Source organism: Microplitis demolitor, chromosome 5 (assembly GCF_026212275.2).
Source record: "Microplitis demolitor isolate Queensland-Clemson2020A chromosome 5, iyMicDemo2.1a, whole genome shotgun sequence".
NCBI classification, from domain to species: domain Eukaryota; kingdom Metazoa; phylum Arthropoda; class Insecta; order Hymenoptera; family Braconidae; genus Microplitis; species Microplitis demolitor.
This window is the reverse complement of record NC_068549.1, coordinates 13,357,514-13,369,961: the sequence shown is the minus strand read 5'-3', so window position 1 is coordinate 13,369,961 and position 12,448 is coordinate 13,357,514. Positions and strand designations below refer to the sequence as shown.

The 12,448-nt window shown below is 32.6% G+C and overlaps 1 protein-coding gene across 3 annotated transcripts in view; it reads left to right on the top strand.

The window, feature by feature from the left end:
* The first annotated feature begins 2,677 nt into the window (after nt 1-2,677).
* LOC103571595 (fructose-1,6-bisphosphatase 1) overlaps nt 2,678-12,448 on the top strand; it is a 182,190-nt gene continuing 172,419 nt past the window's right edge. Inside the window, exon 1 of one of the 3 annotated variants that reach the window (XM_014440036.2) lies at nt 2,678-2,963. In XM_014440036.2, the coding sequence (XP_014295522.1) occupies nt 2,788-2,963 (176 nt within the window). In that variant the 5' untranslated portion in view covers nt 2,678-2,787. The remainder of the gene's footprint in view (nt 2,964-12,448) is intronic. The other 2 variants (XM_053739456.1, XM_053739455.1) reach the window with 2 other exon arrangements.

Sequence of the window (12,448 nt, the reverse complement as noted above, 5' to 3'; positions counted from 1 at the left end):
GGGTTCCTTTTACGAAATTATTTAATTCAAAATATATTTAAATAAACTCAACAAATGGTTACAATAATAATCAATCCAATTTAAATAATATTATTAAATTATCTACTGGGGAAACCAAATTACAAATTACAAATTTTTACCCAATATAATTAATATAGATTGTAACAAATTAAATAATACTAATCTTTTTCTTTATTTTATATTATTTACTCTGGGGAGAGAAAGACGCGGGTACTCAATAGATATTTGGCAACACTGGGTTGCATACCATTAAACTATAAAATAAATTTTACCCAGAGAAATAATATTTTAAGTACTGTTGTAAGACAAGGAACTACATACGCTATCCATGTCTAATCTTCTAAGGAATTTACTCGACGCGTCTTCGTACATATGCACCCAAATGCCGTGACGGACGCCGAATATATTCAACTTATTATAATAATAACTCAGGTTCAATTATTTATGAAACAAATACCGCGATCAACTCTACTGAAGGACCAGCGATAGCCGATGCAACAAATTATGATACAATTGATTTACCGGCGTTGATAATAGTTTACTTCTGAAACTATGTAACCATAAACAATACTCAAACTTGACTTTTGACTTAATATAATAAGATACTAATTATCCAAATTAAATAAACTTTTAATCTGTAATTATTTCATTAAGGCTACTGGGCCAGAACAATTTACTCAAAAATAACGACGGACAACAACACGTTCTATCTTTACAAAATCCCAGTCCTCTCTGATTATTTTTCGTTGATTTATCTGAGGGAGGGGTATCACTCCCGTGTTATCCCCTCTCATGACCTCGGACCCGAAATTTTCAATTAAAATAAAATATTTAAAATCATCAAATGACCTGAGTTATGTTATAATAATAAATTAAATAATATTTCCTATTTATCAACATAAACATAGTAATTATTAACCCTTTAAACGATAACATAATAATTATTTCAGTGCACCACGTGGCTGGAGAAAAGTATTCAATTTTATCCCCACTATATCGACTTACTCTCACTTCGGTCGATATTTTTATGTATGTTCTACACACACGCGTGCTACTGATTGAAATGAAAATATCGATTAAGTACATAAATTCAAAATAATTATCATAACATTTATATAAACATAATAAACAATAATATCAATAAATTCATAATTAAATCATACTAAAATAATCTATCAAAATAATATAAATATTTAAATAATAATAAATTATAATAAATAAATGCGCTTGATTTGAGCTAGGAGGTGTTGTTAAATTCACGGTGAGATGGAAAAGTGCGCGCAGCGATTCATGTTTGAATCGCTACGTGACAATTCTAAAAGAATGAATTTTTTTTTTTTAATAAATTCAATTCTCGTAATTTTGTTACAGAATATTATTCATTTGTCGACAATGAATAATTTTATCCGACTTGGCGATGAGGTAAACATTGCAATAACCTCAAATTATGGACATTTAATGTTTCTTTCTGAAGTTAGCCGACGTCTAATAATTTTTGGATTTGTTTAAAAATGATAAATTAAGAAAAAAAAATTTTCAAAAAAATTGCACCTATGGTTTTTTTAATTTCCTACATGTGCATATTTTGGATATAAAGGAATGAGTTATTTTTATTCAAAAAGAAACAAGTATAACACTTTTTGAACCTGATGTGATATTATAACTTATAAGTTAAATTAATGGATAATTAATAATAATTAATAAATTTTATATACCAAAAAAGTATATTTCAAAAAATATTAAATAAATGTTTTATTATTATTACTTCAACGTGTTTTATTTCTATTCCAACATTATATTTACCTTCTCAATTATTAAAAAAAAAAAATACAAAATGATAAATTTTCTTTTTTTTTTATTGTAAGTTCTACTTTTTTAAGAAAATAAATTTTACTCCGTTGATTTCTAATTATACTTTTATATTGAAAGAAATTCTACATTACCGACTCATTCATCTTACGATAGTTGCATTGTAATTTTTATTAACACAACTTGTACAATTTACTCTATAGTATCTAATTTTTTCTATCTTATAGTAGTATTAATTATAAAACAAAATTTAGGATAGTCTATTGTAAAAATTATGATTCAAATTTTATAGTCCACCGTTACGATACCATATAATGAAAATTACGATAGTTAAATCGTAAAAAATCCGGGAATTTTCCGTCCGTGTATGCGCACTACACTTGACTCTACTCGACTCTTTTCAACTCCCCCCACTCTTTAAAACATGTAAGGCTTGCTATACAAGCAATTCCCCTTCTCACCTATTCTAAGTTTTCACTCAATGGTTCTCCTCTGTCGCTACCTCCCTTTTTCCGGCTCAAATCGTCCAATTTTAGCCTCCGTAAAGAAGTTTCACTTCAAAACAGTTAAATTCATAATGAATACTTTTTTGCATGGAATGCTCCATACACAAGATTATATATAATCATACATGATTATATATAGTTATATATAATTATGTATGATTATATATAAACATTTTTTCTCGGGTGTGTTTTAAAACTACTTACTTATATTAACTTTCTTAAATTTACTTTTACTAAAAAAGTAATCATTATCACAATTATTTGTTTTTAAAAACATCCAAATGTCTTATCTTAATGACGTTGACGTTATCAATATTGTGAAATTAAGAACCGTCTACGTTTATAATATAAAAATATCTCAGCCACAGTAGCAAAAGTAATACTTGTTGTAACAATACTAAACATATTATATTTTTGAAATATTTTTTAGTAAATATATTTATTCTTCAAAATGGCATTACGTGAATCATCATTCGACACTAGTTGTGTAACATTAACTAGCTTCGTGTTAACGGAACAAAAAAAAATTCCTAATGCAACTGGAGACTTCACATTGTTGATAAATTCTATCCAAACTGCCGTGAAAGCTATAAGTTCGGCTATTCGGAAAGCTGGTATAGCTAAACTGTGAGTTTTATTTATTTTTACATGTAAGGCATTCCATGCCATAATTAGATATTAAACGATAATTTTGTTGAAATTTTTTAATTAAAATTTTTAAAAAAGTATGGAAAAAACATTGATGCTTTTATAACATAAATATATTTAAGTTTTTATAAAAATCATCGTTTCTAAGTATGCGTAGGTCCTCGGTTGTTTTTTTTAATGCTCAAAAAAAAAAAAAAAAAAAAATTTACTCTATCCTGATAATTTTAATTTATAGCTGGGTTTTATCGTAGACCAAGAACTTCGCTACTTTTCAGAATTTTTAAATTAAATTTTCATCTCAAGAGCATTTCAGAAGGCAATTTAAAGGATTTTTTTTATAGATAGTTAAGGATAAAATAAATTTAATTAGGTGTTTCTCATTGAAAAATAAGTAATATAAATATTTACGGATGAAATTATACTCTTTTTCAATGTCATTATTTTCTGATTAATATTTCATTTATTTTCGCTGTCATCTTCAGATCTATGAGACGAAATAATATTTTTTCACTGGGTCTCTATATGGTGGCCACAAATTTTTGAGATTGAAATTCCCTGACTTTTCCAGATATCTTAGTCAAATAATTCCATAATTCCCTGACCATATGTAGCAATCTAAAATCATTGGAAATATTTATTTAATTTAAAACAAAATGGTATAAGTTCGTTCAATAGATAATCAATCATTCTCGTTAAACACTGAGAAAAACAAATATTTTTCCCAAATAAATCGATTTATTTATGGCTTTTTTTTGAATATTTCTTAATGACATATAAATATATTTGGCACAAATAAATGTGACAGTTGATTCGCATAATTTTTTAATTTGACTAAAATATATAATTTATTTGTGGTAATTGATATATTTGTGGCAAAAATATTAAATTTGTGATTAATAACGAAAAATTCAACGATACTATACACTCTGATTAAGAAAAATTATTTGAAAGAATTCAAAACAATTTGAAACAATTTGAATGACGAATATATAGACTAAACACGGATTAAATTATTTTTATTTGCAGAAATTGAATCATTTCTTTACCACAAATAAATCACTTATTTCACGCAACTAAATGACTCAAATATATTATATCTTTCTCACAATTAAATATTTATTCGGCAATGGCCTATACATGCATATTCAAATATACGATGTCTTTAGCTTAAATGAATCTTAGTCGGCTCAAATAAATATTTTTTTCATGATACCAGCATCGAAACATGAAGTTTCATTGTCTCTACAGCTTGTCGTAAGAAGCTAATTTCAAGCCGATGCAACAAACAATTGCTAGCCATTTCATAATTCAAAAATACCTTCGTACAGCGCGCAGGAACATGCGTGTTTTTTCTCTTGGGAGAAACACTATTGTTTCTGCCCGGTATCAGTTATATTTAATGTTCATTTGCAGCCTTATTACTCTTATTTGTTTCCTTGTCACTTCAGTTTACGTATTTCATTTTTTATGTGACAGCTTTGATTAACCAAATAAACTTACTAAAAAATGAGTGAAAATAATATTTTCGTATTACTTACTATTTGATAAGTGACTGTAAATCACATATTTCTCATTTTCTAACAATTCTCCGCATCATCGGCTTAAAATTAACTTTTTACTTACTGGCTGCTGACACTGAATCTTGAAGTTCCGATGAAGGTAATCATGAAAAATATAAAGTGTGACTTAGGATAAAGCACGATTTCAGACTGCGGGTGATGTCAGCCAACCTCACTCTAGTCTGAAATCGTCTTGTTTCATCTCTTGTCACACTATATACTATTTCAGTGAATAAATAGTATATCACACACCTAGGGAAGTAAAGTAAGAAATGTCTCAGATCACCGCTAATTGTTGGCCAAGGCGAAGTCAAAATACCGCCATTTTTAACATTTTTTGAGTCAAAACTTATTTCAATCTCTATTTTGATCACGTGATCACTGATATTGATTTCTGACGGAATAAATTTATTTTATTGAATATAATTGCGATCAAACATTTAAAAAACGCGTGTTTATTGATAATTTCCGATTCATAAATTTTCAAACTTTAACATAAATCGTAACTTATTATAACCTGAAAAGCTCATAAGAAACGATCATACGCAAGAGTATTATCAAGCTCGAAGAGCTTGAAAGTGTCATTATAGTAATGTTATTCGGCTCCTTTTTTTATTAGCGTTAGTTTGGTAACTACAAGAACCCATTCCTAAATTACTATCAAACTCGTTTTCGCTTAATTGTAATTGATAATAACTTAAAAACTTGTAATTCTCGAAAAATTTAGCTGCAATATTTCTTACTATTGCTATTATTTATACATTAGCTTTCTTTTTTCTTCACTAACTAATGTCAGCAGTACTGTTATAGCAGTAAGAAATTGACAATAAAAAGTGATATCTATGAAGAAAAAGCGGAATATTTAAAAAAAAATCGGTCTGTCAGTTGACCTTGTGGGCCAGCCCCAAAACTTCTCGCCCATTCCGAGCTCTTTGAGCTCGAAAAATCGTTGAAGATACATTTTCGAGCTTTTCGAGCTCAAAAATACTTTTGAATGCCTTTCGTTTTCGAAAAAAAGTTTTCGAAAAAAAAAAACGTTTTGTACCATTTTTTCTCAAACGATATCTCTCGAACTAATAAACCGATTGAGACGTTTAAGGTGGCAATCGACATATTTTATTGAGTTATACAACAGATCATATTTTGAAATTGATTTATCAAGTCGTTTTTGAGAAATTTCCAAAATGCTAAAAAAATTTTTTTTTTTCAATTCTTTCGACAGCGGTTTTTTTTTGAAAGAATTAACCGATTTCGATGGTTGCGGTAGCATTCGACGCGGCTTATGAAGCTTCAGAGCCCTGTTGATTTTGAAATCAAGCCATCAAGAACATAAAAAGTTATCCAAAAAAAACATTTTTTAAAAAAGTTTATTTTTGGAATATCTCTAAACGAACCCTACCGATCAAGCTCAATTTTTTTCAGCTTCTAGATATTCGCTAGCCGCGTCAAATGACTCTGTAACGATCAAAATCGGTTTATCCGTTCAAAAATTATAGATATTTACATACGTACGTACGTACATACATACATAAACTCGGACATCATCGTGAAATTAGGATAGCTTTCTGAACCTCAAAATGTCAAGGTCTCTTAGAAATTTGATTTTTAAAAATCAGACTGAAACTAATAACTTCCCGAAATTTTGAAAATTTGCAATTTTCTCAGCGGGAAGTTAAAAATATTTATCAGATGTCTTCCGTCAAAAACAAAAAAAAAACAGAGCCACCCGGCCTTACCTGGAATGGAAAGGTAGATTTCTTATGTAAATACAATAAAGCTGCAATAGTGTAATTAATACTCATTTTAAAAGCTTAAACATGAATTTTAAGGAAAAGGGTTATGCCTAATCATTTAGAAGTTCTTAGAAGACTAAGCTGCAAGAATAAGCTTTTTTTATTTTTTGTGAAATTTTCGATAGCATCAAATTGTTAGAAAAGATGTTTCAGAAAATCAAGTGTTATAGTGAAAATTGAAGCTAATTATTCAAATTTTAAGATACTTTTTACAGAATTGAGTTATCATTTTCGGTTCATAAGTTATTTTAGGATAAAGCCAGAAAATTCATTTTTATGAAAATCAGAAAAAATTTTAAACACCCACAACTTCCAAACTAATCGACCGATTGGGCTCATCTTCGAACTTGATCAAGGTAATCGTCCAATAAATAAGTGTATAAAATTTCATTAGGATCCGTGAAGAATTACGGGCGCTACCGTGATGACAAGGCGCGTTATATATATATATATATATATATATATATATATATATATATATATATATCTATATGTATATATATATATATATATATGTATATGTATATATATATATATGTATATGTATATGTATATATATATATATATATATATATATATATATGTATATGTATATGTATATATATATATATATATATATATATATTTAGTGTTTCAGGGAAAAATTCAATTATATTAAAATAAATTATTTAAACCAACTAAAAATGATAAATAAATGTTTTATTTATCCAACGTAATTAACACAGTAAAAGAAAAGTATACAAAATGAAAATGCTTGAATTCGTGTTCGCAGCTCAGTCGTGTATCTTGCAATTGTGTAATGTCTCTACGAATGAGGTAGAGACGGAACATGGAAAAATCGATCTTTGGCGTAGATTGCCGAAATTTATCGATTGTAATCACTGTAGCAACGCCACAGAACTCCCTTTGTTTTTTTTTTGTTTTAAATTTAATACACGATAATTAACGTAATGGAATATTTACAAATGATATGAATAAATAAATAAGTAAATGAATGAGTATAATACAGTGGTGAATTCTTACTTTGTAAAAAAAAAACTTTTGAGTAAAAAAAAAAATTAAATCTTGTAAATTTTTAAATATTAAACCGGACTCGGCGTTTTTGGGTCTCGGTTGCTGTGTTATTTGGCGGGGAGTTTGCTATCGTCATCGTCGTGTCGATTAGATTCACCTCGTAACCCGGCTTCAATCTGTCCACTGAAATAGCGATTTGTCTTCCACGAAAATCGACGATGAAGTATTTGTCATGTCGAGTTATTACACGATATAGATTTTCGTATGACGCTGTAAAAGATGGTCCAACTTGGTCATTCCGTAGCAGTACATGACTGCAAGTACTAAGGTTCCTGAAACAGAAAACAGAATGGTTGCCATGACGCGACATTTCGGCCGGTGTCAAAGAGTTAAAATGACGTTTTAGAGTATTGACGATGTTATGAGGCGTAGTTTTATTAGTGGGAGATAGTAACTCATCGGGTAATCGTATAGGCTCACCGTATACTATTTCAGTCGGGGTCGTCCGGATGTCGTCTTTCAAAGCAGCGCGTAAGCCGAGCAAAACGGCTGGTAATGCGTCATATTATGACTCTCGATGACACAAAAGTGCTGCCTTTAGCTAACGATGTAAACGTTCGACGAGACTGTTGGCTTGCAGATGATACGCTGTAGTATGTAGGTATCTTATTCCATACATTTTTAGTAACGACTTAAATAACGACGATTCGAATTGCGGACCTTGGTCCGAGGTAATGCGTTTAGGTACTCCGTGGTGAGAAATCCAATGCTGCGATAGTGCATGTGCTACCGTCTCTGCAGTTCCATTTGATAACGGGACAGCCTCAGGAAACCTCGTGAATCAGTCGATGATCGTTAGGCATTGATTAAAGCCTCTTGACGATTTTAAAGACACTAGTTCGATATGTATGTGCTCGAATCGTTCAGTTGGAGGTTGAAAACTGGCGATTGGCGATGACACGACTCTCTGGATTTTATTTTTCTGGCAATCGATGCAAGATTTCGCCCATTCATGGCAATCTTTATTAATTGACGGCCAGACGTATCGTTTGGAGACAATTTTTAGCGATCCTTTAATTCTAGGGTGAGCGAGCGTGTGTAGCGAATCGAACACTTTTTTCCTCAGCGGTCCTGGAACGTATGGACGCACTGTACCTGATTCAGTGTCACAATACAGTGCTGGTCCATTATCGAGTTGAATTGTTTTTAAAATCAAAGCAGTTGTCTGACGTAACAACTGCTGAAGTCCGTCGTCGGTTTGTTGAGCGTCGGCAAGTTCCTGCGACGTGATAGCAGTAGATACTGCTTCGACACGTGACGATGTCTCAGCGACAATATTGTTATTACCCGATACATGTCGAATATCGGTGGTGAATTGACCGATGAAATCGAGTCAACGAAATTGCCAAGGCGATGCTCTTTCGGTGCGCTGTTTGTAAGCGTGCTGAAGCGGCTTGTGATCAGTGTAGATCGTAATATGCCGGCCTTTGAATATGTGCAAAAAGTATTAAACAGCCTCGTAGATGGCGTTCAACTCGCGGTCGTATGTTGACAATTTTTGAATCGACGGGGACACTTTTTGACTGAAAAATGCCAGTGGTCACCAGTTGTTATCCACTTTTTGTTGTAAAACGGCGCCAATTCCTATTTCGGATGCGTCGGTGAATATTGCCCAGTCAGCATCGATTTCAGAGTGAACCAACAGAGTAGCATCCGCGAGAGCTCGTTTAGCTGACTTGAAAGACTCGTGAAGTTCAGATGTCCAGTTGACTGGATGAGAGCCTTTGACTTTGGGTCCTTCCAAAATTTTATTAAGCGGCGCTAGAATTTCTGCAGCGTTTTTAATGAACTTTCTGTAGAAATTCACTGTGCCGAGAAATCGACGAAGAGCTTTTACGGTGGTAGGAAGCTTGAAATTGACAATAGCCTCGACTTTTTCCGGTAACGGCTTAATTCCATCTTTGGCAATGACATGGCCGAGAAATTTTACTTCCGGTAGACCAAACTGGCATTTCGGTACGTTAATTACCAGTCCGTAATCACGGAGACGCTCGAATAAAGTTTTTAGATGCTCTATGTGTTGCTTCTCGTCGTTAGATGCGATTAAAATATCGTCAACATATGGAAAGACGAAATCAAGGTCACGAGTGACCTCGTCGATGAATCTTTGAAATTTTTGAGCCGCTTTTTTAAGCCCAAACGTCATAAATCGGAACTCGAATAATCTGAACGGTGTGATGATCGCCGTTTTTGGCACGTCTTTCGGTGCAACGGGTATTTGCAAAAATGCTTTTGCAAAATCGACGACTGAGAATATATTTTTACCATGTAAAAATGCTGTAAAGTCGTCAAGATAACGCAGCGAGTATACATCGATTAATGTTCGCTCGTTGAGTGGGCGGTCATCACCACACAGCCTCCATTCTCCGGACTTCTTCTGCGCTAAATGAAGTGGTGAAGTTCAGGCGCTGTTGGATGGTCTGCAAATACCTTCCTCAATCATTTTTTGGAACTCGGTTTGTGCAATTTTCAATTTATCTGCAGCCAGGCATCTTGCTTTGCACGAAACTGGCGGTCCAGATGACGTTCGAATGTGATGCACCGTTGAATGTTTTTCGTTTGACGCTGAGTAGCATTAGGTCGTGTAATATCAGCAAATTCTCTTAATACTTCCATACACGCAGAACTACCATCAACTGCTTTGTTCAAACCATAGGTTTGAATTATCGAGCTTTTTCCGGCATACAATTGGTAACCTATTGGTGTAGTGATTGATTTCAGACAGCCACGTGGAAAGACGGACAAATCGGAGCCGGAATCGACAAGATATTCCGTTCCTGTAGTTTGGTCTCGTATAAACAGGCGGCAAGAAATCAATTGAGAATCATTGGCCGCCTCTACTGATTCTCTTTTGCGTTTACCTGCTATCTGCAGCCGGGAGCGCATGATCGGGCATTTTTACCATGCTTGAAGTGATGCCAGCAATAGTCAAATTTTTTAACCTTCCGAGGACGATGGTGTCGGTGTGATCTGGATCGTGTGTTTTGAAGTTGCTCTTGAGTAAGCATTTCGCTATACTCGGTAGCCAACAGTGCAAGTTGCTTACGCAAAGCAGCGATAAAAATAATATTTCAAATAATAATAATATCACCTGCACTTAAAATTAGTTTATTTTCTTATCACTCTCAGTTTCAGAGTCTGACCTCACCTATCAACAATGTCTCTAATTCGGTACTGTGCTACCGAAAGATTATCGATGACACACGGCTCAGGAATGTGCAGACGGTGTATCGGCTTAATCCTCGATGGTATTTTCGGTAGCGGAAAGAAAATTATACGCGACACTGCACGAAAAATTAATTACAATTTTTTATCAGCTCGCCAAAACTTTTATTACTATTCGATTCACACTAAAGATCACTTGATTCAACACTGATGCGGCATAACGTCCATACGATGCCCAGCAATGTACCAGGGGTGATAAAAGATAAAAAAAACTGCACAATGCTTGATAAATTCACTGCACGAATTAAATCACAAATGAATTCACAGAAAAATAACTGCGAATAAAAATCACGGTCTCGCCAGTTAATCGGCAACGCGAAAAATATTCGCGGCAAAACGACACGAGAACTCGCGAGATTTTTACAAGCTGTGTAACGCACGTGTCCGACGCTTCCCTTAAAAAGAGATCACGTCGGGGTCAACAATTTAGTGGTTAAGGGTAAAATTTAATTATATTAAAATAAATTATTTAAACCAATTAATAATGATAAATAAATGTTTTATTTATCGATCGTAATTAAGACAGTAAAAAAAAAAGTAGCAACGCTACATATATATATATACAAACATACATAAACTTTTGAGCGGATGGTATTTTTTGACTCTACTAGGTAAAATAAGATATATGGTGGCAAAATTCTCTGATAATTCGATCATGAGACCCATTGCAATAGGCCGATTTCTAAAGAAATCTACCTAAAAATAATCGGTAACGGTTACCGATTTTTTTCGGTAGGAGTTACCGATTAAAATCGGTAGAGGTTACCGATTTTTTTCGTCAGCAGTTACCGATTTCCAATCAGTAATCTCTACTCATTTTAATCGGTAACCGTTACCGAAAAATCGGAAATCTCTACCAATTTATCGTAACCGAACAAATAGTTTCTTGACCTAGAAAAAATAAAAATTAATTGGTAATTACTCAACAAGCATGTAATTTTACAGAATGAAGAAAAAAACTGGGCGTAGGTTGGCCCTGCGGGACACCCTTAAAAGTTCCCGCTGTTTTCGAGCTTAAGGAGCTCGAAAATATTAATGTGACTATATTTTCGAGCTCTTCGAGCTCGAAAATCTTATTGCATGCGATTGTTATTTTATGAGCTTTTCAAACTCTAACAAGTTACGCTTTATGGTAAAGTTTAAGAGTTCAAGAATCGAATATCATCAATGAACAAGCAGTTTTTAAATTTTGATTCCCGATTATGTTCAATATACTAAATGTATTGAGGTAGAAATGAATGTCAGTAATTGAAATCAAGATTTAAATGAGTTTTGGCTTAGGTCAGAGCAATAATATATAAAATATCCGAGAAAAGCGTTAAAAACTGTGTTTTTTCGAATTTGCCGTCGATAATATGGTTTAAACCAAAGAACAAGTTTGATGGCATTATATGATAATCAAAAGAGACCATAAAGAGGAAAAGTTTGTAAGATTTTAGACACATTTTAGTACAGTACATTTTGATTTATCTGGAAAAAATAACATAGAACGTTATTTTTTCAACTTTCCAAAGCTGATATCTTTTGAACTAATTAACCGATTTTGACATTTGAGACGGTAATAGGCGCGCTTTATCGAATTCGAGAGCTGATTGGAATTTGAAAGCAATTGATTCAGCCGTCTTCAAGATATTTAGAAAAAACCGTTTTTTACCATTTCTTTCTCCAACGATATCTCTCGAACAAATCAACCGATTGAGATGATTAAGGCGGCATTCGACGGGGTTTATTGAGTTCTAGAGCTAATTATGGCGTTAATTGTTCAATTTATTTCTGAGAAATCAATAAAAAACTAAAAACAAAAATTATTTTT